This window comes from Mangifera indica, chromosome 1 (assembly GCF_011075055.1).
Source record: "Mangifera indica cultivar Alphonso chromosome 1, CATAS_Mindica_2.1, whole genome shotgun sequence".
Classification (NCBI taxonomy): Eukaryota; Viridiplantae; Streptophyta; class Magnoliopsida; order Sapindales; family Anacardiaceae; genus Mangifera; species Mangifera indica.
The window spans coordinates 4,707,022-4,733,464 of NC_058137.1; the positions used below are offsets into that span (position 1 = coordinate 4,707,022).

A 26,443-nucleotide genomic window follows, 5' to 3' on the forward strand; every position below is an offset into this window, starting at 1 on the left:
CCCTTTCGGTCAATTAAGCTAGGTAATTGGGTGATAGAAATTTCTATAAATATATTGAAAACTTATATGTATAATTTGCACTTTCATTAGAACAAAAGGATTAAACAAATGACTAACTATAGCGAAAAACTCATCTCTTAAAATGTTAAAACAGAGTTCAACTAAGTAGATCATGATGGAAAAAATAAAAGAAATAATCTTTAGCAATTGGAATACTGAGTGAGTGAAATTAACCAAGAAGAGAAAGTGAAACTTGAGAGTGAACTATATAGAGTTATACAATCATTAAAACATATATTTTGATTTCTCTGGAGAAAGAATACCAAATGCCCAAGTTAATCATTTTCTTCAACCTAAAGAGAATTTAGCTTTTGTGTTGAAGATTGGGTTCACAAATTCTCGCTCTCTCAATTGTGTTTTCAACCCTCTTTGAGAAAGAGCACATATTCAATTTTTTGAAGGACAAATTTCAGATTTCAAGTGTTTGAGAGAATTGTAATTATAGTAGTCGAGATAATATAAACTAATTTTAGATATATATTTTTAAAATATTATAAATTTGATGTGACAACAAACTAATATAACATATGAGATGACATCCATCATATCAATTGATACTTGTGTAAATACCGAATTCTCATTACATATAATATTATTGTGACAAACCCTTTTAGAGGTGTTTAGTTTAGGTAATATTTTATTATCAAAATAAAAATATTACTTTGAAGATAGATTATTTAGAATATTTCTAGATATATATGATTATTATATTTGACAAAATTTAATAAAAATTGATAAGTATAAATAATTATTGTGTTTGATTAAAGGTATTAAAATAATTTTTTATTTTATTATTAAATTCAATAATTTTTTTTTCTCAATTTTATATTTTATCAATCTTAAAATGAATATAAACCAAATTAAGGATGAAAAATTCATTTAATAAAATTTGTGAAATCAAAGTGATACAATAGAAAATATTAATCCTTTCGATTGTATTTTTTTTTTAAAGTAAAATATATATTAACAATAAAAACAACGACGGACTATTAAAGACCAAAGACCTAAAAATACCCATCAGCTCAACCTATTCCGAAAGCAAGCTAATGACTGCCGCCACATCATAGGATGGTAGAATTCAATTTGTGAGTGGAAAAGTAACCAGTAAACAGTAGGTCCAAAGTCAGTATTAAAAAAAGAAGTGGACTTACGGGGGTACCACTGACAAGCAGAGACGTTAGATTAAATTTATCCAACGGCTCTATCTCTCCAACGGATACTTCTGCCAAGCCGTTCAAAATTTGAAATGCTTTCTCTTTCTGTTATTTGAAAATGTTTTCTCGGGAAATGTTTCTGTCTTAACCTCTTGAAATTAAACTCATTCTCTCATTCTGTATCCTCTCTTTACTCATCGTCATCATCTCTCCTTGTTTCTCCATAGCCGCCATGGGTAGCTGTTTCAGCACGAAGAAAGAGTCGTCGGCTGCAGCTGCTCCTCCAGTTTCCACTGTGCAGCCTGTAGATCCAGATAAGTCTCAGAAAACCGAGCAAGTGATACCGCGAGAAGAAACGGCGAAGAAGGAAGAAGAAGAGGAAGGGTTAACAAAGAAGGAAATATTTGTGATAAAGCATAGAAACAGCCATGAAAAACGCTCTCTTCCTCAACAGAATGAAGGTGTTCAGAAGGAGGAGGAAATCGGAAATAACATTAACAATTTGGTAAGGACGTCAAGCTGCACCAAAGAAGAGGTGGATGCCATTCTCATACAGTGTGGAAGGCTTAGCCGGAGTAACTCCTCTGGAAAGGCGGCTTCTTCTTCTGCCAGAAAGTACGCCGGTTCTAAGAGAAGCTATGATTTCGATCAAATGGAAACTGGTGATGGCGTTGTTGAGAAGAAAAATTGTGAGGATGAAGATCAAACGCTGCAGCAGAGACAACGCCATCGCCATCGCCACCCTTCTTCTCCAGGAAGGAGGAGGACCCCCAGTAGAGAAAGAGACCATCAACATCAACAACAACAACGTTCTTGTAGCAGAGAGAGAGGAGGTGGCATTAATGGTGGCGGAAGAAGAGTGAGCAGATCGCCTGGTAGAAGAACCGAAAACAACACTAGTAATAATACTAGTAGCACTACAAGGCCCGGAAAAATGGTGTCAGTGCCTGCAACTGTGAATGCGGTGGAAAAAACCAACAATGGCGTTGATGTTGCAGAGCCAATTAAAAGGATCTCTGTCAAGAGAAATATTACGTCGCCTCGTTCACAGTCGCCGGCCAGAACTGGGAATCCTAATGTTAAGATGTCAAATGAAACTCAGCAACACCCTTCTCTCAGTCGGACTTCTTCAAGGAAAGCTGAGCATTCTCCTTACAGAAGAAACCCCTTGGCTGAAATCGACACCAACAGCAACAGAGTTCAAGCTAGAGGCAAAGATGTTCAAGGAGAAGCTCCTTTACTGAAGGATTCCTCCGCCAATATTCTCTCTCAGGTATTGCTTAATCTCTTTGAAAGTTCTCTTTACGATGTTCCAGTGGATTTGTTCATCAATTTAATGTATGTAGGATCCAATGCAGAAGCCAAATGTGGAGACTGCTGCTCAAGGGACTAATTATAAAGCTAGCAGCAGAGACAAGGAAGAGGCTAAAGCTCAGGTAGCAATAACAAACAATGTTAATCTTCCCCAAGCTTTAACAAGAAGCAGATCTTCAAGAAGATCTAGAGACCTAGACCTTAATCCGGAGACATTGTTGAATCCGACACCGTCTTATACGGCATTATTGTTGGAAGACATCCAAAACTTTCACCAGAATAACACTACTCCTTCATTTTCGTTGCCACCCTGTGTAACCAAGGCCTGCTCCATCCTTGAAGCAGTTGCCGACCTCAATTCGACCACAAGCTCCAATCTATCTTGTGCATTTTCTGAGAATGCCCACAATATTTCTCTTGTTGGGAAGAAAATGACAGAGGGTAAAGACCCTTTTGTAGAATCTGAGGTTGTTGTAAGTGATGATCTAACAGAGCCAAGCTTTCATAAGTATGTGACTGTAAGGAGGGGAGGCACATTAGGAGCGGCAGATTTGGATGAGCAGGAATCATCAGGCAGCAACAGCTATGTGGGTGGAGTTCAACACAATCGGAATCTTTCTTCCTCTTCATGGGAACCTAATTCAGTTGACTCAACTGACCGCTCGACCTCAATGGAGGATGGCCAGAGGCATCTCGCCTCTGAAACTAGAAAGGGGTTGGGTGGTAAAAGGAGAGACACTGATTTTCAGAAGGGTGGAAATTGGCGAAGCAGAGCTGGAGTTGTTCCCAGTAAAAGTCTCCACACAGTTCCTATTGTTTCAGCTTCAAAGTAACTTGTTAAGTATTCAATTGTAGTTTTCAATCGCAGATGATGATGCATGATTTCTGTTGCAAACTTGCAACCATTTTCTTGCTCATTTAAATTAAAGAAAATTTGTATTGTCTTTCTTCACCACAATTATTTATGCTTTATTCCTCAAATTATTGATTTTATTGTGGATGTAGTTCCATCAAGAGAATGAACAGCCCATGGTTATATAGCAATTCCTTAGAAGCCTGTAAGTCCCTAAAGAAAATCTATCCTTTCCAAATCCAAGAGAAATGAACAATGGTGAATATTATCTGTTCCTCTCAATGCCTTTCAGATATACACCATCTAGAGTCATTTCTAAACCATGGAACACCCCACAAGTATTTTCTGCTGTCAAACGCAGAAGACTTTATCATTTTTACATAGCACTGAAGAACAGAACTTGCATAAAACAGCTAAGCCATCATAACTAACAAGCACCAATAATTTTTTTACCGAGAGACATCCTGGCAAAAAAGCTTAAAAACTTCAGACTTTCAACCTGCCTGCGTAAATGGTCCCAACTTTTCCAATTTTTAATGGCCACAACAACCCATGATTGACACCCATGCAGCCATGCTCCAATGCCCTTTTTTAACCTCTCTCTCCCCTTTGATTAAAACTTACTTTCCAAATAGATATATGACTTAAGAATGTCTTGGTCAAGAGGAAAGCCTAGAGACCAGTGAGCCGACTTCTCTGCTGAAATGTTGAGTGCCACCATACCAACCATATGCATCACTTAGAACTGTCCCGATAGTTAACCACGTAAATTGCAATTACAGTAACAACAGCTCCAACCAGTTGCAATGGTGAGAAGGTCTCACCAAGATATAGAAACCTGTGGCATATAAGTCTCAATATTAAAAAGAATGAATCCAAAATATAGACATATAGACAAATCACACTTAAAAAGTCAGTATCACTTGATACAAGACTCAAAATATAAACTTTACAAGAGTGGTAACATTAGGAAACTGCTTTAAAAACTGCTTGTAGGATTTCTTCAACTTATATTTTGTTAAATAGTTTCTCTTGCGGAAAATAATCTAGACAGTACTACTAACATTTTCATTTCTTCTAATCTTGTATAATAGGAATTCCTTACCCGAAGATTGAAGCAAACATTGGTGTAAGAAAAGTAAGGGAACTGAGCTTGGTCAAGCTACCTGACATGCATTGCCGAATTAAATCATCAGGAGGGCTCAAAATTAAAATTGGGTGTTACTATATTTTTATGTGATTTCAAAAATGGAACGATTAAAGAGCCTACAATAATCACAATGAAGATGATGTATGACAATGACAATGAGTATGAGAAAAGAATGACAATAACAATCATATGATCTTTGATCACTGAAACAGCCAGACAAGAACTTGAATTTCAGTATAGAAAATAACCTTTGGTTGCACTGTAGAAGTATACGCCATAGCTGATAGCACCACCAAATATAGAGGTATAAAGAAGTGACAATACATCACTTGATGTGAAATCCGTAAGACTCCCTCTAGAGACAGGGTCATGAACAAGGATGGAGATTACCACAAGAGGGAGACCACCAATTACCATGTGCTACAAAAAGCAAGAAATCAAGTCAGACTCATGACCCCATAAATTTTGTTAGCATCCCACTGCCTAATGTTGAGAACTATTTTGAATGCATACAACACCAGTTATATGCTATGGTTGTAATTAGCCCACTGCTTATCACTTGCTGTGAAATCTGTAAGACTCCCACCAGTTATATGATTTGCTCTATAATATTTTCTAAAGCAGGAACATACCCATCCTGTTGCCATAACAGGATCAGAATACTTGGAAACCCACCGAACCATGACAGTACCAACTGCCATACTCTGAGCTGCAAGGAGCATCCACCACTCCCCACTTCCCCATAATGAAAAATCATCCTGACCAAAATTAAGTGCTGGAACCTGCAGAATAAACACTACCATCATCAAAGTGATCTAGGCAATAAGGTTATTAATCAAGAAAAACAAATTTGGTTTGCCATCCTTCATAGCCATGAAACCACTTATACCATAAAATGGTACATGATTAACAACAGAATGTTTGATATGCACTCCAAATGAAAGACAGAATGTTGTATAGATTATTCTGCTTTGGTAGGAAATTGTTAGTAGAAGGATTGAAGAATCCAAGAGGATCTATAGCCTTAAGGCAGGATTGATGCAACTATCAAGTGATAACCTTTAAATGGAAGTTCCATTATGCTTGGTAAACTTGTAGAATTTATGTGCTCTCAAAAAGCTACAAAGTGTTTGATAAATTCAATGTTCAAAAATCATTTTTTATGTATAACTGTTAAAAATATATATTATAGCTTCTTGTATATTTTCATAATAATATAATAATATATATCAATGAGTATTTATTAAATATTATGAAAATTAAAATAATATATTATTATTAAAAACAGTTCAAAGTAAAAAGAAAAAACATTGTCCTTAACAACTGCTAGTCCGCATTGACTACATGACACTTGTGCTAGATGTCAATATGCATCAAGCAATGCCAGCATAGAAATAATAGGAGTAAGTCAACCTATCCATCTGGGGTGGCAGTGACAATGTAGGATTTTACGTTTAGCCACATGGGGTAGAAAGATATTCAACTGAAACTTTTTCGCATCCTAATGCTGAACATGCAATCTATGATGTCGCTGCCACAACTGTCACAAAGCTTTGGCTTCTGCCTTCTAATTTCAAAAAAGCAACCTATGCCAGGCACACTGTTGTCAGAGTAGCAGCAGTGCCATATCTGTTCAGCAATATATTTATGCTTTTTATTTTTATAAAATATAATATAAATAATACTATGAAAGTATTTCGCAGTTATGAATTTACATAATTAGATTATAAGATAAGTTAGTCAAAAGTTATTCCAAACTACTTTGAAAAAATGTTAATAGAACTTATAATTAAACAGACAGCTTAGCAGTTTATCACTTTTAAGAAAAATCTGCCATACACTTTTGAGATGCAAGCATAAAAAAAACAACAAGCATCAACAACAATTAAATTTGTTGGCAACAGAGAATACAGTGTTAAAATTGTTGCACAGCTATGTGCTCAATAACCTTGTGATGATACCCCTTTTGCAACACATTGAAACATGATAAAATTTAGAGAAACCACACAAATCCTGGAAACTAAACAAATGAGAGAGAGATACTAGTGATATTAGGCACAAGACCAAGAAGTAGGAGAAAGAGGTTCAAGTGATTAGGACCATATGCTTTCTTAAAATCTTGGCTAACCAAAGGAGCTAGTGCATGATAGACCCCCGATAATCAAGACTTATAAAAGGAAGGGCAAAAAGGGGATTGCAACACCAACAGCTATAATTCAGAAGGCAATTCTGGATAACCATCACACAAACTTGGAAGTACAGCTGAGCAAACACAAAAACAAGGAAGTAGCAGATCACATGGCCATAATCATAGAAGCAGATCTCACAGGCAAGGAAAGAAATCAAGAGGAGCATACAATCGGGAAGGAGACAGATGTTCAGGGATGGAGCTGTACGTTAAATGAAGAAGAAAGTTGTGAGAATGGGGCATCAGGAAAAATAGAATTTGGTTAGGTTTTGGTTTGGGGGGCTTAGGCCTAGGTCATTGGTTGGCTGCCTCGGCAGTGTTGGTTGTATTGGTTTTTCTTGGTTCCTTGATTTATTTCAGCTAGTTATTGTAATCTGCACTATTTCATTCAATAAAGCAGCCATTACATTTATTCATATAATTGTGCTGAATACAATCCATTAGTTCGTCGGTTACATTCATTCCACAAATTAGCAAAATACAGTTCTTCTACATTGATACAGTACTTGCAACAGGTGCTCAACAGTTGACTTCGTCTCCAGAAGGATCCAGCTCCCGCAGAAGACAACTCAACAAGGTCAGGTACGCAACAAAATTGGTATCAGAGCAGGTGAAATTGGGTGATGGTCAATACTAGAATGGAATCCAAATTAGAACAAACGGAGAAAGGACTGAATGGCAAAATTGAAAACCTGAAGAATGAGTTTGGGACAGTTAAGCACGAATTAAAGGAAATTCACATAGAGTTGAAGGAATCGCGTTCGATGAGGGAAGAAATAACAGAGATTAAGGATATATTAGCAGTGCTATGCCAAAAGGAAATTAAAGGAAAAATGATCGTTGAACAATCTGAAGTGCAGGAAAATAAGGGAGATTCAGGAGGTACTAGTGGGACGGACCTAGAACATATAGGCGAAGTGACCTTAGCTAGAACAAATGGAGGATGGGACATATATCCTCGTCGAATCGAAATCCCGATGTTTGGTGGAGACGATCCCGTTGGATGGATATTTAGAGCAGAAAAATATTTCTCTGTCAACCGGGTCAGGACGGAGGACATGGTGAAGGCCGCAGGTGTTTGCATGGAAGGAACCGCCCTAACGTGGTTACAATGGGAGGAAGCTCGGGGAACCTTCAACAGTTGGGAGGCATTTAAGGCAGCACTAGTGGAACGATTTCGGGTTACACGAGAGGGGTCAGCTTATGAAGAACTCTACTCACTCCGGCAATGGGGCTCCGTCGCAGATTACAGGTTCCAGTTTGAGAAATTAACCGCAGCTCTGTTAGATTTATCTGATGCGGCTCTGAAGGGCGCTTTCATCAATGGGCTGAGAGATGAGATTAGAGCAGAGATCCGACTCATGGAACCCGCCTCCTTGCGCCAGGCCATGGGTGCAGCTCAGCGTATCGAGGACCGCAACACCTTATTGGGTCAAGTGAGAGATTGGCGTCGATCCATGAAACCAAGCCCAAATCCAAACTATTATCTACCAGTGACTCCAGCAAGCAACCACAACAATTTACTCCAGCCCAACCTACAGAAAATCCCATCCACCCAGTCCATATCTTTCACCAGACCCACCCACACAAATACATCTCGCCCTCCAACCACAGCAACAAGTGGACGACTTCCAGTCAGTGCAAGCAGCTCCAACACCAGCATGATCAGACCACCAGTGTCAAGAGCTCCAGACAACGCCAGTAGCATGCGTCGCCTGCCTTTCCGTCGACTTACTGACGCCGAACAACAAGAAAAATTTTTGAAGCGCCTTTGTTTTCGTTGTGATGAACCGTTCGGGCCCAACCACCAATGTCGCCAGAAAACGCTTCGAGTCCTGATCGTGGGTGATGAGAATGAAGATGGAGGCATACCAGACTCTGGCGAATTAATGATGACCCAAGCAGCAGCGGCAGATCTTGATGCAGTAGTCATTCCAGAGGAACCCATTGAACTGGCTGCTCATTCAGTCGCCGGAATCAGCCCTTATCGCACATTCAAGGTCGCTGGAGACATTTCAGGACATGAGGTACGCATTCTCATTGATAGCGGCGCTAGTCACAATTTCATATCTGATGAATTGGTTAAAAAATTTAATTTGCCTATAGCACCTACGCAAAGTTTTGGGGTTACAGTTGGGGATGGGTATCGGCTTAAAGGCTCTGGGATTTGCAAAAAATTACGAATAATGGTGCAAGGAATTGAAATAATTCAGGACTTTCTACCTATTAAATTGGGAAATATTGATGTTATCCTTGGCATAGAATGGTTATCTGGACTAGGTGATGTCAAGACCAATTGGAAATTGTTGACCCTGAAGTTCAAACAAGGCGATCGATGGAGGGGTATTCAGGGGGACCCTACACTGACTCGGTTGGAGGTTTCACTGAAGACATTTATGAAAACCGTAAACGAAGGGGGGATAGGATATTGGATTGAGTGGGCTGCCATAGAGGAAGAATCACATCCATTACAGTTTGACATTCCTAGTGATATTGGGCGCTTGCTTCAAGAGTTCCAACATCTCTTTGAATCACCCACCGATTTACCTCCACAACGACCCAACGATCATGCCATCAAACTAATAGCTGGAGCACCACCACCCAATATTCGCCCTTATCGCTACCCACATTATCAAAAGAATGAAGTGGAAAAGTTAGTCCAAGAAATGCTAGACTCTGGGATTATCCGCCCAAGCACGAGCCCATACTCGAGCCCAATCTTGCTAGTTAAGAAAAAAGATGGAGGTTGGCGTTTTTGTGTGGATTATAGGGCCCTTAATAAGATCACTGTCTTGGATAAATTTCCAATTCCTGCTATTGATGAATTACTCGATGAATTAGGTGGGGCCACCATTTTTTCTAAACTTGATCTGAAATCCGGGTATCATCAAATCAGGGTAATAGAAGAAGACATTGAAAAAACTGCATTCAGGACGCACAACGGACATTATGAATTTTTAGTAATGCCATTCGGACTGTCTAATGCCCCAGCCACTTTTCAATCCTTGATGAACAACATTTTTCGTCCTCACCTGCGACGATTTATCTTGGTTTTCTTTGACGACATTCTTATTTATAGTCCAGATATGGAGACTCACTTGGACCACCTCTGTATAGCCTTTCAGTTGCTCAGTCAGAACCATCTGGTGCTCAATAAAAAGAAGTGTTCTTTTGGGTGTCAACAGATCGAGTATTTGGGACACATTATTTCTGCCTCCGGAGTAGCCGCAGATCCATCAAAGATAGAAAGTATGATTGTCTGGCCCATTCCAAAAAATGTTAAGGGTTTACGAGGGTTTCTAGGACTCACCGGGTATTATCGTCGTTTTGTGAAAGGATATGGGAAGATAGCAGAACCATTGACTCGACTTCTTAAGAGAGATAGTTTTGAGTGGGGAAAGGAAGCTCAAGAAGCCTTTGACAAGCTTAAAACAGCGATGACTACTGTGCCAGTCCTCGTCATGCCAGATTTTTCTAAAACCTTTATTGTGGAAACTGATGCTTCAGGAGTAGGGTTGGGTGCGGTCCTAATGCAAGAAGGAAGGCCAATTGCTTTTCTTAGTCGGGCACTTTCACCAAGAAATCGATTGAAGTCAGTTTACGAAAGGGAGTTAATGGCCATAGTTTTCGCCGTTCAGAAGTGGAGACATTATTTATTAGGTCGTCATTTTATTATTAGAACCGACCAAGGGAGCCTCAAATACCTCATGGAGCAGACCGTCTTAAGCGAAGGCCAACAGAAATGGGTAATGAAGCTAATGGGATATGATTTTGAGATTCAATATAGACCAGGGCGAGAAAACAAGGCAGCAGATGCATTATCACGACAAGGGGAAATCATGTCCATTCCTACAGTCCATGCTACTTACACTGAAGGGTTAATGGATGAAATTGCAACCGACCCACGCCTTCAGAAACTAATTCAAGAACTCATTTTAAATCCGTCCTCACATCCGGGATATCAGCTCAAAAAGGGGACCTTACTCTACAAGGACCGTCTAGTCGTTCCACGACACTCTACACTTATCCCAAAGTTATTATATGAACTTCATGCATCTCCAAGTGGTGGTCATTCAGGTTTTTTTCGCACCTATAAAAGAGTATCGAGTGTTCTGTATTGGGAAGGGCAAAAAAGTGATGTTCGAAAGTTCGTGGCTGAATGTGAAATCTGTCAACGCAATAAATATGAAGCACTTAACCCAGCTGGACTTTTGCAACCCCTCCCTATCCCTAAGCAAGTTTGGGAAGACATTTCTATGGATTTTATAGGGGGATTGCCTAAATCAGGAGGATACGACACTATTATGGTTGTGGTAGATCGATTGACAAAGTACAGTCACTTTTTGGCTCTTAAACATCCTTACACCGCCCGTCAAGTGGCAGAGCTGTTCGTGCGTGAAATTGTTCGCCTACATGGATACCCACGCACTATTGTATCTGATCGTGATAGTATTTTTCTAAGTGCTTTTTGGTCTGAAATTTTTCGTCTTGCAGGGACTTCACTAAAATATAGTTCAGCATACCATCCGCAATCCGATGGCCAAACTGAAGTGGTTAATCGCAGCCTTGAAACCTATCTTCGTTGTTTCTCTAGTTCCCAGCCCACCAAATGGTTTAAGTGGCTTGCATGGGCAGAATTTTGGTATAACACCACCTACCATGGTGCTTCAGGAATGACTCCTTTCAAAGCTCTCTATGGAAGGGATCCACCTATGTTGTTACGTTATGGAAATGAATGCTCCATTGTTGAAGATGTCAACATTCAAATGAGGGAACGAAACCTACTATTAGATGAGCTCAAGGCTAACTTGGTTAAGGCACAACATCGAATGAAAAAGTATGCTGACTCATCTCGTCGAGAAGTGCAGTACCAGCTTGGTGATTGGGTTTTCTTAAAATTACAGCCTTATCGCCTTCGCTCTCTAGCGTCACGGCCTAATGAGAAACTCAGCCCTCGTTATTACGGGCCCTACCAGATTATAGAGAGGATCGGTTCGGTGGCTTATCGTCTGACTCTTCCGTCATATGCTAAGATTCATCCGGTCTTCCATGTTTCTCACCTGAAGAAGGTCAAGGGATCTCATGTTTCCATACAACCTCTTCCCCCATGTCTCACAGAGGATGTTGAGCTAAATGTTAGGCCCCAAGAGGTGCTTGCTGTTCGGGGCTCTACCCCTGATACCTTGGAGGTCCTTATCCATTGGGCAGGGTTACCCATAAGCGAAAGTTCCTGGGAGTCGTATTCAACTATTTCCACTGTTTTTCCTGCCTTTCACCTTGAGGACAAGGTGAAACTTTTGGGGGGGAGTATTGATAGACCCCCGATAATCAAGACTTATAAAAGGAAGGGCAAAAAGGGGATTGCAACACCAACAGCTATAATTCAGAAGGCAATTCTGGATAACCATCACACAAACTTGGAAGTACAGCTGAGCAAACACAAAAACAAGGAAGTAGCAGATCACATGGCCATAATCATAGAAGCAGATCTCACAGGCAAGGAAAGAAATCAAGAGGAGCATACAATCGGGAAGGAGACAGATGTTCAGGGATGGAGCTGTACGTTAAATGAAGAAGAAAGTTGTGAGAATGGGGCATCAGGAAAAATAGAATTTGGTTAGGTTTTGGTTTGGGGGGCTTAGGCCTAGGTCATTGGTTGGCTGCCTCGGCAGTGTTGGTTGTATTGGTTTTTCTTGGTTCCTTGATTTATTTCAGCTAGTTATTGTAATCTGCACTATTTCATTCAATAAAGCAGCCATTACATTTATTCATATAATTGTGCTGAATACAATCCATTAGTTCGTCGGTTACATTCATTCCACAAATTAGCAAAATACAGTTCTTCTACATTGATACAGTACTTGCAACAGGTGCTCAACAGTTGACTTCGTCTCCAGAAGGATCCAGCTCCCGCAGAAGACAACTCAACAAGGTCAGGTACGCAACAGTGCACACCAAACTCTCCTCACAATCTTTATGGGCAACTTAAAGCTCAACAAATATTGCCTTTAATTGACATAAACCAAAAACCTAACTTTGTAATTTAATGTGAGGCATATTTGTTCTCACCAGCATATCCTGCATGGATACTGTGAAGGTTTTTCCATCAATTTCAACAATAAATTAATATGTGCACAAAAGTACTTTCTTTTTCAAAATAATTTATCTAAGTGGCTTGAAGCATACATATTCTTTGTATTTCTAATATTTTCTCTCATAGTCTTTTATGCAAAAGCAATCTTGAAACTACATTTTTCTAGATGTAAACTACTCAGCAATCCTATTTTTTCTAAAATTTTTCTAACATTTTTCTTATAGTCTTATATTGAGAGTTTTTTGCAACATCTCAGTATAAATAAGCTATACTCATGCTTCGAGTTGTTACATGCCATGAATAAACTCAAACACTCAAGAAATCCATTGGACAGGCACACTCCTCTGTTCTTGGAGCAGAAGCAAATTGCTCAGCTTTACATCAGTCCCAAGGTATCATTTCTAATACATCTGTGGTGCAGGTGCAGACACATTGAGTACACCCTATACATGTATCATAAATCTTTGCCGAATGTGACATTAGATCTTATAAATTTTTGAACTCCTAAAGTTTAGAAACGCTTTTTATTGATAAAAGGGGGTTACAATGGATAAACTGACAATTCGAAAAGTCAAGGCCTCACATTTCTAGCCATTCAAGGCGTTGGTGACCTCCCAATCAGCCATAATAGGTTGCCCACAGCCTAAACTGCCTAAAAGACAATATTTTTCCTCTCTCCCTTATTCCTCTTGCTGCTGCCCCTTTTATTCTCTCATATCCTAGAATCTCATGCTAATTCAAACTTATTAAATTTTTTTATTCTCTTGAACTAATTCAATCATAATATTATCATAATTTGTCATTTTGATTTCAATTCTATTATTCCTAATCCTATCATGATCTTTAATTATGATTTCAATTGCATTATTTCCCAATCTCATCAATGTCATCTTCTAGGACATCTAAATGGGATGTTGTTCTTCATATCTTGAAGTACCCCAAGGAAGCCCTTAAACATGGGATCCTTTACAGTAAACATGGTCATGGTCATAGTAAAGTCGAGGGATTCTTAGATACTTAAGAAAATTTGAAAAGCAAATCTAGCAAATTCATAAAGTTTTCTCTTGCTCACCTTCTAATTTTGTTATCATCTTCCCATGTCTAGTTTCAAAGTATCCAGTCCCTTCATTGTATAACATGTCTACCATTTCACTTTTAAGTATTTAATATCTCAATTACAGAGGTTTTCTCAAAATATCAATAGTTTCAATTTTAAAGGCACAAAAGATCTTTCAGTTGAATACTTGTCTCAATTAAGGTTTGACAGTGTACAATTGCTCCAACTCAAGTCTGTGTATGTGAAGCAGCATCAATGTACTGAATCTAAGGCCAAAAGTGTATGTTAGATAAGCTAAGGTTTTAGGTCTTCCTCAAAATGATCCCCCTGAGTTCCTAACAATTGGTAGAAAATACAGGTTATATTAATTCTGGGAATTCTCAAAATCAACATATCCATTCTTTTTCTTACACTACATCAACCATGCAAATAAGAATTTTTCAGTTTCACAAAAGAGATATCAAGCTCTAAGAACTAAAAGTTAAAGCAGAGAGTTGGTATACAATTTGTTAGTGAAGCTGAATACAAGTAACGGAAATTAAGTAGCAAATCTAGTGTTCACCTCAAGAAGCAAAAGTCCAATGACACCAAGAACAAGGCCTGCACCTCCAACTAGTCCAATGGACTCATCAAACAACAAAGACGCCAGCACAGCAACTGATAACGGTTGTGAATCAATTATCACCTGACAAGAAAGGAAGGTATAGTTTGATTTTACTTCTGGTTACTGAAATTTCACAATTTAAAATTTGTAAAAAGTAAAAACCATTGAAAATCATGGAACTGACATAATTAGAAAACAAGATTCATACTTTCCTAAAACTTCTTCTAATGAAAAACCAAGATCTTGCATACAGAAATTATGAATTTTAAACCGTAATTAAAAATCTTACTTCACATAGCAATTCACCTGTATAAAACTGGTTTTTGAGAGCACATAATTTGGACTAAGAACTAAAAGTTAAAACATGATTTCATAATTTGTTTTACAAACTTGTAGCAATTGTCCATGGAAACAAACGTGCTTACGCTGCCTAAACCAGCAGAAGTTTTCTGCAATCCTTGAGCAAGAAATCCCTATTTCATGATGATAACAATTAATTAATAACAATTAATTAATTAATTAACTAAAAGGGCAATCAAGTAAATGAAGAAAAGAGGAAAGTGTGGGACCTGAAAACAGGAAGCATCAACTAGAGCAAAGAGAGAGATTGAAAACCAAGCCATGAGTCCAGAGGGAAGGCTTCTACGTTGGTAACTCGCAAAAGTAATCAAAAGTAATCCAGCAGGAATTAGACGGAATGCAGCCACAAAGAAAGGGCCAGCCTTTGGCAACACCTCCTTCATTGCAACCATTGCTGTTCCCCAAAAGAAAAATGGTGAAACCAAAACTGCCCATTCCCACAACAACATAACCAAATCAATTTCTTTTTCTTCATCTTTTTCTTTTACTTCTTGTTTGCTTATTGAAGTGACAAGGCACTCCACATCTGTGCCTGTTCCCACACAATCAACATCGGCAGAAGATTCAAATTCCATCTTTTTACTACTTGTTGTGCAATTGGTGATGATACACCTGTTCTTCTTGGACAAAAAGTAAGAACGAGGCGTAGCAGAAGGTGAAAACTGGGTAGCACGATTTCTAGTCCTAGCATTTGGAAATGATGAAGAAACTCTATAAGAATTAAAAAGGCAAGAACGAGGTGTTGCAGAGGCAGACGCCCACCACCCCATTTTCACTTTAATTCGTAAGCTTTAACAATGTGAGTGAGTTAATATTATTTATTAGTGATAAAGGAGTGACTACTCAGTGGCCACATGTAATAGACTGAAGGACAGGCTTAGCAAGAACAGCATCCGGATCCGGAATGCGGTCTAAATCCAGACCCGGATAAGCTTCTTAAGACCCGCATTAAAAAAAAAAGCCAAAGAACTATCCCACCCAAACTATACTGAACCCTCAAAGTTTCCACCCTTAACTTTGAAAATACTATTTAACCACCCATAGGCCGTTAAACTTAACTGAGTCCGTTGGTCATATCATTTTCCCCTCCAAACCTATAAAACTAACACTTTCCCCCCAACCCAAGTTTTAAAAAACTGCATTTTCCCCCTAGGGTTTTCAAACTTCAGATCCAAATTTTCCAATGACCACCGGCGATCTCCAAGCACCTACTCTCCCTCTCCGACAACCCCTCTTTCCGATTGTGCTTCGTCCAACGCTCTTAGGCATCTACGTCTCTAACGAAGACAAATCGTATCGATGAAGACAATGTGACGCCTAGGATCGTCGGACGACGCACGATCGGAAAGAGGAGATGCCGGGGAGGAAGAGACGTTGCCTGGAGATCGTCGGTCGTTGCCGAAAATTTCAAAAAGTTTGAAAACCCTAGGGGGGGGAATACATTTTTTTAAAACTTGAGTTAGGGGAAAAGTGTTAGTTTTTAGGGTTTGGGAGATTAAATTTAAATTTATTTTTAATATTACAAATAAAATGACAACTTTGCCCTTGAATCCATCAATCTACCCTTTTTTTTAACAGTCCATAGATAGGTAAATGGGTTTTCCAAAGTTAACAGGTAGGAATTTACATAAAACGCATATCTTGGGTGGGAAATAGTCCTTTGGGCAAAAAAAAACAGAAACCAATTTGGTGTGCAATCCAACTGGCAGTTTGTACTCTTGTTCCTTTTTTAAACAAAATCAAACCCAAACTTGTTGATTTCCAGAGTGCTCAACGGTCGACGCATATGCTCTAATTCTCTGCGAGAGGCAGTGAGTTATCCCTAAACTATTACTTCGTTTCTTAATCATGGAAAACGCATTTCTTGGGATTTGTTTGGGCTCTTGGCTTGGTAAAATGATTGTTTGCAATCAAAAGATCCGGTGTATTATTGTTTTATCAGCCTGGCAATTGCTTAACTCTTTGATCAGAAACCTGCATCAAAGTGGGCTAACCTAAAATCCAGGAGAGCTTGGTGATTTTTTATTTTTTTTTATAACAGAGTATCGTCATGATTTGTTAGATGGGTAAATTCGAAACACAATAACCAAATCCATGTAATTATATCAGATAAATCAAGATTTCATAAACATGATAAATGTTCAAACTCAAGATTTTCACTTTAAAAGTTTTAATATTTTATTAATTTTTTTAATCCTTGAAATTAGTGTTTAGTGATTTTGTTGTAGAGACCTTATTCCACACGTTTGTAGAAGAGATTATATTGGTTGACCTACTAGTTTATAGATCAATTTTTTATTAGGCCAAAAGACTTATAAATATGTGCAATGTACGCTTCTCTCCTCAATTGTTTTCCAATGTGAAAATCATTTAAAATCTAATCAAAATAGTTAAATAATGTCATATAAATTTGTATAATATCATACAAATTTATGTATCATCATATAAATATATGCATCATTATACGAATGTATCCATCATTCAACTGTTTATGCATCAATTAGATGATGCAAAGACGTATGCCATTGTATTAGCAATCAATCTTTAATAGCTAAAGGAGTCCTACAACCCTAATTAGGCGATCACCTGTGCCGTTTTGATCAAAACTGCAATCACTCTTATCATTTTGCTCATGATCAAAACTGCAATGATAATAATTAACGGCTAATATATAAGAAAATTTTATTTTAAATATTGTAAATAGTTAATTGATTTTCCAAGTTAATGTGAAATATTGAAAATTCTGTGTTGATTGAGAAAATAACAACCACATATAAATATGTGCCCATGAAAAGTTTAAAAACCCCTAGCCACTTAAAATCTTTTAAATCACCCCTGGTTGAGTAAAAACTTACGAAAATAACCAACTTAGAATGACACATATTACATCTTTGAGCAATGCTATGTGTATCTATTTTTGGTACACAATTCATATACACAGTAATGTGTCATCATGTGATTAGGTGATTTTAAAATATGTGTTATCATATAATAAAGAAATATTTAATCACCTGATAACACCTCATCTGTGTATATAAATTATGTACTAAAAATGGGTACACATAGTTTTATTGTACATCTTTTAAACACTCATAAAAATCATAACAATACTTTCACCGACAATAGAACAATATATCTCTTTTAACCTATTTTTTATTATTTATATTAATTTATAAATAATATAAAAATTTAATAATATAATAAATAATATAAAAAATATTTGTATTATCAATTTTATATTAAGTATTAAAATATTAACAAGATAATATTTATTTTGTTATATATTTATATTTATTTATTAATTTTTTAGAATAAAAATACAGTTATTTTTAATTAATATAAAAAATATTTAAAAATAATTATACCCAAAAATATTTAAGTAAAATAACATCTTAAATATTTTATTATACCTAACAAAATATAATAATTATTTATACTTACTAATTTTTATCAAATATAATAATATTTTATATCTACTAATATTTCAAATAATTTTTCATCTTTGATAATAAAAATTACCAAAATCAAACACCCTCTAATAATACATAATCATGACAATATTAGAGCTTAACATGATCTAAAGTTCATATTCATTTTAATATCCAGATGTAAGAGCGAGATATTACATATGAGATAAAGCTTTAGATATTGATATACTTGAGAGTTTACTCTTGATATAAACTAATAAATTTATAGTTTATATAAATAAGTAATATATAATTCTTTTTTTTATAATGAAGAACTCTATCTGAGCTATTACCACTTTTAAAATTGAACAAACTTTAAATTTAATGATCAATTTTATAACTATTAAATTAGATAAGTTAAAAGTTTATTTTTGATATATCGTCAAAAAAAACTTAAATCTATATAATTTTATATATATAAAATCTCTTTTTTTGTCATTTAAACTATACCTCGGATAGTAGTATATAATTATTGCTAAGCAGAAGATAATCAAAGGAACATGCGAAGAGGAGTGCAGTTATGAGTAGGGTTGGATTCGAGCTGAGCCGAGCTCGGCTGGCAGCCAGCTCGGGCTCGATTCGGTTTATTTATGGACGGCTCGAGTTCGGCTCGTTTTTCATATCAAAACGACATCGTTTTTAATATATATGGATCAAAACGACGTCGTTTTGTATAAAAAATTTAAAAAAAAAAAATCTATCGAACCAATCCGAGCCAGCTCGAGCTCGATCAAACCGAGCCGAGCTCAAGCTCGAGCTGGCTCGGCTCGAGTCTAGCGCTAGTTATGAGAAAATGGTATGGAGATTTAAAATTTGGAAGTTAACGGACAATTAATTCACCGCTATATTAAGGAGGTGCAAGTAATGCTTGTGGATAGCCCACGCCACAAACCATTTGTACTTGGGTGTCAAATAAACAAGGGAAGTCTTGATATTTTCATAATTGAATTGATTTTGTGGGGTTGCCTAGCCTTTACAAAGGACGATATCCCTAAATTGATAAAAAAATAAGGAAAGTGAAATTGAATTAATAAATAGTTTTTTTTTCTTTTAATGTTAAAACGACATACCTGAGAATGATAATATAAAAAAAAAAAATTCAGGTTATTATTTTTTTTTAAGATCTAAAATTTAAGGAAGGGGAGATTTTATATTTTTGAATCATTTCAGAGGGTAATATTTTTTTTTTGTAAAGGGCAACTTTTACTTGAGTCAAATTATTTTTTTAAAGAGATAAAATATCATATTTAAAAATTGATTTTCCGTAATCATTGTCCTAAACTATGTTAATATTTCATGTAAACAGGAACGAGGAAGATGAGAAGAGTGGTCCTGATGGGCTTGGGGGTAAGCCTAGAATGAGAAGTGATGAATTATAATAACAGGGGGATGGAAGTAAGGTCACGTGTAGGGTTCAATGCATTTGAAATGGAAAGCATGATAATGTAAAAAAAAAAAATCATCATTACCCATGCAGGGATTGGTATTATGTGACATGATTAAAAATGAGCTCACAAAGTTAATGAGGTCATTTTCATGTATCATGGTTTTAACAGTGGGTTGGGTCATCTTCAATATCATAAAATATTTCACCAATCATACGACACAAGTAAATTTTCAAGAACATCACGTGTCTAGCATCAATGCTGTCCAATCATAATTCATGGGTCAACTACTTATCTACATAACCCGGTGAAGCAATCAACTCTTTTTTTTTTTTTATTGGGTAAAAATTAAATTAAAAAAATGATGATGATGATGATGATGAAAGAGTAGTGAATCTAGTGATGAATGGCTATGTACCTGTGCTGTGTGGCCATGCAAATCTCTTGAGTACTGCCATACACATTTAACCCTCTTAAATCATGAAAGCAAATCTCTTTTTCATTAAGGATGATTCAAACACTTCTGCAAAAAGGAAATGTGTATTTAAGACCCATTAATATTGGGGTTTTGCCATCATTGGTTTTTCTGACTACATCTATAACCCTAACCTCCCGTTTGCCTCCTATCACACTCATTTCTTTCGTCTTAGATTTCCCCTATTCAATAACTTACAAGATTCAACTCCATTTTCTCACTTATTAGATTTGCCAACATTGTAATTTATATTGTAGAGAGAGAAACAAATTAAGGACGGTTAACCAACGGGAAAAACTACATTGAATGGCTGAATAACTCAATGAAGATTTTAGATATCTATAATATATTATATTACTAAAAACTAATTTATATCTAATACTTAAAATTCAAATATATAAAAGACAAATTAAAGAATATAATTTTGCATAATAGATGAGGAACAATGAAATTATACATTAATATTTTTTTATATAATTTATATATACATATAATTAAATAATTTTAAGTTAAAAATAATATAATATTTAATTATACCATAATTTATTATTTATAAACCTAAATTATATATTAAGAATATATTTTTATAACATCATACGGACAATAAAAGGGAAATTTCTGATTGGTCAACGTATTGACCAAAAATAGTTGTAGCAGACTGAGGAAATTACATTTTTCCTGACCCAAAATTTTTCGCTCTTCATGACGTAAATATAAGTCAAACTCTCTTGGAAAAAAAAAGAAAGACAAAATGATTTTTTTATTATATATAATTTTTAAAAAATTAAAGGATTTTTTTTTTCAAATGAGTCTCAAACATTTTAAATATAACATTTAAATCCAAAAAAGTTTAAAATCTTGCCAATAAACCCATCTAATTCCTTCACTACTGGCCCGATCTCCCAACATATACAACACCTTAGTTGTTTTTTAGTTCATATCAATGAATTGGTTTCTCGTGCAAAATCTCAATGAAAACTTCAAAACAAAATAAACTTACCCGCGAAGTCAATATGAGGGGGTAATGGTGGTTCACTTTCGTCAGATGCGAAGTCCAGGTCTTTCTCTTCCTGCAAAAGCAGTTATGATCCAACAATGCGAGTGAATCAAGATAACTCCAGTTGGAGATTGAAACTGATACAAATATGCATCAAATTGTCAAATAATTAGATGAACCTGGTGCTGGGCTGAGTTGATGATGATTGCATGTGGTTGTTCCTTTAACTCCTTACCTTTTTTTTTTTTTTTCTGAGAGAGGACGAATGGGACTCAATTATAGATTTTAGAGAAAAGAGAAACAGATTTTTTTTTTTTTGGGGTTTAGAAATGACTAATGAGGTTAGCAATAAAATTTTTAATTTGGGTTTTGCATTTGCTGCAGTGAAATGAGAGTTGGGTGGGGATCTGATAAGTTTTTCTACAATCAAAACGGTGGTTGTCTCTATGATGATGCATTCACAAGAGCTGGGCTGCAGGGTTGGTGGTGTAGGATGTGCTGCCGGAGGTGGTAGGGGTTGATAGATCAGAAAAGAAAAGAGGAAGAAGATGTGAGAGTGAAAAAAAAGAAAAATAAGAATTTTCTTTATAATTTTTGTAATTTTAAGGTTATAGGATGATTTTAAAAAATAAAACGTTAAGATTTTTTTACTTAAGAGAATTTAATTTTGAATGAAAAAAATATTATTTATGCTATCAGGATGGCAAAGTCTTTTGATCAAACCTTTGGTGGGAAATGGCATTCACAATAATAGATAATATGTAAAGAACGCTTTTTAAGAGAAGGAAGCGACGGTCGATGGCAACAATGTAATTTGAGAGAGAGGCAGCCCATGGAATGGAAACCGCAATAATAAATAATAATTACACAGAAGTAAGAATAATTAAATGGACGGCTAAATAAACGAGCTCCACGAGGGGAAGAGAAATAAGTTGACTATTTTGCCCGTAGAGTCATCCAAAACACCACCTGTCAACCATGATGTTTCACGTTAAGGTACTCATAACCCATGAGGGGGGTAGCTGAGGCTGGCTGGCCCAACTCTCTTCCAACCCATTATTATTTCAAGCTCACCATAAATTTAGCCAAAAAGTTTCCTTATGATGATTGTAATAACGCAAACAAAACATCATCAATTGTGCAGATCTGTAGGGACTTTTTGGTCATTTCCTTCATTCCGTACCAATTTCTAGAAAAAATTACCAAAAGTATAGGGATAAAATTGAAATGAGCAATTCATGTGAACACCTAAAAGCCCACCCGGTTTTTAGTCTCTCTATGCAAAAACCGCCGTTTAAAGTTTTAACATTGCATTACAGCAAAGAATGATGCAAAACCAGGCAATAAAAACGAAGGCAAGAAAAAAAGAGGCTAAACAAGAAGCAGTAAAACAAAACAAAAGAGAATTTATTATGAGAGGAGTATGTTGTGATGATGGTTAGAAATAAGAACCTCCAAACCATCATTGCGAATCTTGGGACGGCATAGCTCACCATCATTTTAGAAGCCTAAGCCAAAAAAAAAAAAAAAATGTAAAATCTCTTAGCCTTCTTACTACACCCATTATTCAAACGTTAAGAGACTAAAATACCCCTGACCCATCATCATTCACATGACGCCATACCCATCATCATACAAACCAAAACATTAAATCCTCGCCCCTAACCGGCCGCCTTCCATGCTTACAAATGCATGATTGTTGTGACAGAGGAGAGATGCATGTATGTAACCCCCCACACACCATAGCCTCACTCACCCTCAATCTTTTCCTCTATATATTAACTTCTCTGTTTTTTCACTTCACATATTACTCTTTCTCATATTTTTATCTACTGCAGACAAAACTAAGTGTTAGATTAGCTTAGCTTCCTCGGCCACCTTCAACTTCAAAAAGGTGATCTTTTTTGAAAGGATAGAGTCTCTCTGTCTCTCTCTTTTCCTTCTGTTTTCCTATTGCTTTCTTCTTTCGTTTGGAAGGTTAGATATGGTTTCAAAGTCTACTACAACAAACAACTCGAGACAAGTTCATTTCACTATGTTGGGAGATGGGATTGCTTTAATTTGTCTTGTTTACCTCATTTTGAGGAGGGAATGTTTGCTTTTGTAGTGTTTCCTCCCTTGGATTCTACGACATTTTTTATGTATTTTCTTTTCTTTTCCATAGCTTCTTTGTCTTTCTCTGGCTCTCAAGTTGTTATTTTCTTTTTCTTTCTTCTGTTTTTTAACAACTTTCGGCACTTTCTTTTTTATAATTAGAAAACACCATGGTGCATTCTATTCTTTACACAAACATACAAGGCAAGAATTACATCTACTTGTAGATATATAGCACACTTAAGAAAATGCAGACACAGGCACAACATTAGGCTGTTATTAGTCTTCCTATGATGTTTATACTTATCTTTCATCAATGGGCAGGCAGCCGAAAGACTCCATTTTTTTCAACGGTACAGATTTTGACAACTGTTAGTCCAACTCCATATCTCGCTTTTATTTCAAAACTTACAATTATGTTGTTCTATTTATAGCTACGGTGATCCATAAATGTTCACTTCCCTTGCTCTCCCCTGCAGCCATGAGTTTCCTCCTCTCCTGTTAAATTATCTCTATAGAGCATATTTTACATTTTATAGAATTTTTCATTTTGAACATTTAGATGTTTGATTCAGTTGCCTCATCTCTCCATTTTTTGCACTCTTTAGGTAATATTTCTTTCAGGTGTTTTGCAGTGAGTAGATTTTTTTCTTTCACAGTTTGCTATTTTTGTTTTCTATTGGAAATTATAGTTTATTTACTAGAATACGGATTTGAATAACAAATTCTTATAGTCTGATTGTGTAGTAGAATAATTTTTGTGACAATGTAGAATGTTAGCTCAAAAATACTGATTGTTACACTGGTGTTTCGTTTGCAGAAAAGTTTCATAGTTATGGAAAGACTGAACTCAAAGCTGTACCTACAAAACTGCTATATCATGAAGGAGAATGAGAGGTTAAGGAAGAAAGCTCAGCTTCTCAACCAGGAGAATCAAGCACTACTATCTGAATTGAAACAGAAAGTGGGGAAGGGAGATTCATCTAAAGGAAATGCTCCAAATAATATTCCTGACCTCAACCTCTGCTCAAGCTCCAACACAAATCCTGCCAATTCTAGCAAACCCTGATTCTATAAATATATATCATGACCCCACTTATGACCCCACTGAAGAATCCCCCAGCTTTCTTTTTGTGTAAAACCATAGTCAAACAGTAGTACAGTTCTAGTTTCAGTTACATAGGACAGGGTTACTTTTGCTTATATCTTCAGCTTCAATATATATCTTTTCTGGGGCTTTAAGAAATGGATTTCTGAACTACAAAGATGTATCAGGCTATCTGCTAGAGATAAATATGATATTATTATTATCACTGTCGTCTCATGTCCTCTCTCCCTCTCTCTCTCAATGTAGATTAGAACAAACAGCACCTTTAATAATCTAGTTAACTTGGACTTTTCAGTTTATTTGATAACCCTCACAAGATGTTAGAGGAAAGAATGCATCTCTATAAAATACAACAAAATGCAGAGTAGCCAAAGCTACATTGGTCAAACTGACAAACATAAATCTGTGTATACTACAATATAGAAATTAATCTATATGATTATTATACCATCTATTCATATATAAGCTCAAAACTTTAGATGTTATGCCTACGAATTGTAGATTTCGCCCAAGGAACAGAAACTAAGGTCCTTTTAGAGGTAATAAAAGGAAGGGAAACAAGCATGGGCAGACTATGGTGCTGATAACACTAAGTAAAATTGAATTGCAACGGAGCACATTTCCGTACTTGGTGCTAAGGAGCTAGAACACGCCAAGGGCTTTTTTGCCAGACCGAAAATTTCTAACAGATAATAGATATAAGAGAAATAGAAAATGGGCTTGTCATTCAGATTCTGTGTGTGACGAGTGTGATAGGAGTATCTAATCAAAGACAACGCCATCAGATTCAACCGAGAAAGTCAATGAGGGTTCATTAAGTTTGAAAAAAGTAACTCACAAAATCAATTCATAGACATGACACAATCTGATAGCATAAGCTGGTTTGACCATAAAAATTCAGAGACCCCGTGGCCTTAAGCCTCAAACTTCACTGCCCTTTGAGGTCATTCATCAAACACCAACTCAGCAAATCAATAAAAAAAAGCTGAAAGGACGACCAGCAATCATGAATAATATCTCTTTGGCAGATCCAGAGAAGGGTGAGCTGACTGCAGGATTTCAATCAAACTATACTAATGCAAAAGATTTTAAGTGATTCGAATGGATTACAGTGTTTATTTATAATTTTTTATAACACATACATAAATTAAAATCTATTGTTCATCCAGTGACTTGAAACAAAAATTTATTTCTAATTCATACAGTGGGTAATTAAAGATAAAAAGAGGACAGTTCCTCAGCGTTTGATTCATTATCATTATAATTAAAGATCATGAATAAGAAAAGAATCTACAAACAATCCACATTTTATCAAGTTCTTAAGAGGTGAACATAAGAATTTGAAAAAAAATGCATGAAATTTCATCAAAGGTTAAGCAATGCGCTAAATTTAAAATATCCTAATTTCAAAATTTCCCAAAGTGTTACCTGCATTGAGAATCGTCGACATTACTTTTCCTCGGATATAATCATCCCTCAATCTGCATCTCCTTCTCGTAAAATTTATCATCACTACTGCTAAAACAAATCAGTTAACAGAAGAAAAATGGGATATATCTACCACTGATAATGTATACTTGAAAAGCGATTTTATGGAACACAGAGGTGAATCATGAATTTCAAATAATATCCTTCAACCTTGATTAGGTTTAATTAGCATTATAAGTAATAGCATGTTAATTGATTATGATTCCTGTCGACAGAACGGAACTAGAAAGAGCAAGTGAATTAAATTTCATAAAGTAAAGAAGAAAAAATTGAAGCTCCCAGAATATATTGGATTGAATACAGGTGCATCGATATGTAGCATGAATGACATACATAAAATCACCTAGGTTCAACGGAAGCCATTTCATGAATCGCCTTCCAGACTCAGACAGAATTTCAAATCTTTTTATTTTGGAAGAAAACAAATGAAATGGAGGGAAAATCAAGAAAATTGGAAACGGTTGCTTGGTCAATTTTTTTTAAGCAATATTATGTGTCTGTATATTTAAACATACAATTGATTATATATAATATATTATTATATAATTTAGTTTTATTTTATTATTAATTTAAAATTATTCAATTATATAATAAC

At 36.0% G+C, this 26,443-nt stretch overlaps 2 protein-coding genes and 2 long non-coding RNA genes across 9 annotated transcripts; 2 read left to right on the plus strand and 2 right to left on the minus strand.

Moving 5' to 3' along the window:
• The first annotated feature begins 1,319 nt into the window (after positions 1-1,319).
• On the plus strand, positions 1,320-3,486 carry LOC123194779 (uncharacterized protein At1g65710). 2 transcript variants are annotated; one of them, XM_044608196.1, is made up of 2 exons: positions 1,320-2,487; positions 2,573-3,486. In XM_044608196.1, the coding sequence occupies exons 1-2, from the start codon at positions 1,447-1,449 to the stop codon at positions 3,359-3,361; spliced, it is 1,830 nt and encodes a 609-aa protein (XP_044464131.1). In that variant the 5' UTR covers positions 1,320-1,446; the 3' UTR covers positions 3,362-3,486. The 2 variants fall into 2 exon arrangements, with proteins under 2 accessions (XP_044464131.1, XP_044464123.1); XM_044608188.1 differs by having other exon boundaries at positions 1,321-2,487; positions 2,561-3,486.
• Positions 3,487-3,561: 75 nt separating this feature from the next.
• Positions 3,562-15,644, minus strand: LOC123194789 (WAT1-related protein At3g02690, chloroplastic). 3 transcript variants are annotated; one of them, XM_044608210.1, is made up of 7 exons: positions 15,044-15,642; positions 14,900-14,947; positions 14,433-14,555; positions 5,164-5,313; positions 4,780-4,951; positions 4,487-4,547; positions 3,562-4,219 (listed from the first exon to the last, which is right to left on the minus strand). In XM_044608210.1, the coding sequence occupies exons 1-7, from the start codon at positions 15,602-15,604 to the stop codon at positions 4,117-4,119; spliced, it is 1,218 nt and encodes a 405-aa protein (XP_044464145.1). In that variant the 5' UTR covers positions 15,605-15,642; the 3' UTR covers positions 3,562-4,116. The 3 variants fall into 3 exon arrangements, with proteins under 3 accessions (XP_044464145.1, XP_044464161.1, XP_044464152.1); XM_044608226.1 differs by lacking the exon at positions 4,487-4,547 and having other exon boundaries at positions 15,044-15,644; XM_044608217.1 differs by lacking the exon at positions 14,900-14,947 and having other exon boundaries at positions 15,044-15,643.
• A 1,699-nt stretch (positions 15,645-17,343) lies between these two features.
• Positions 17,344-26,222, minus strand: LOC123194804. Of its 3 annotated transcripts, XR_006497335.1 has the most exons (5): positions 25,789-26,222; positions 21,338-22,127; positions 21,162-21,231; positions 20,105-20,209; positions 17,344-17,476 (listed from the first exon to the last, which is right to left on the minus strand). It is a non-coding gene; the product is annotated as an uncharacterized LOC123194804 (long non-coding RNA). The 3 variants fall into 3 exon arrangements; XR_006497332.1 differs by lacking the exon at positions 17,344-17,476 and having other exon boundaries at positions 19,846-20,209; positions 21,338-21,409; XR_006497331.1 differs by lacking the exon at positions 17,344-17,476 and having other exon boundaries at positions 19,846-20,209.
• On the plus strand, positions 23,073-24,565 carry LOC123194815. The gene is made up of 2 exons (XR_006497337.1): positions 23,073-23,860; positions 24,073-24,565. It is a non-coding gene; the product is annotated as an uncharacterized LOC123194815 (long non-coding RNA).
• Positions 26,223-26,443: the final 221 nt, after the last annotated feature.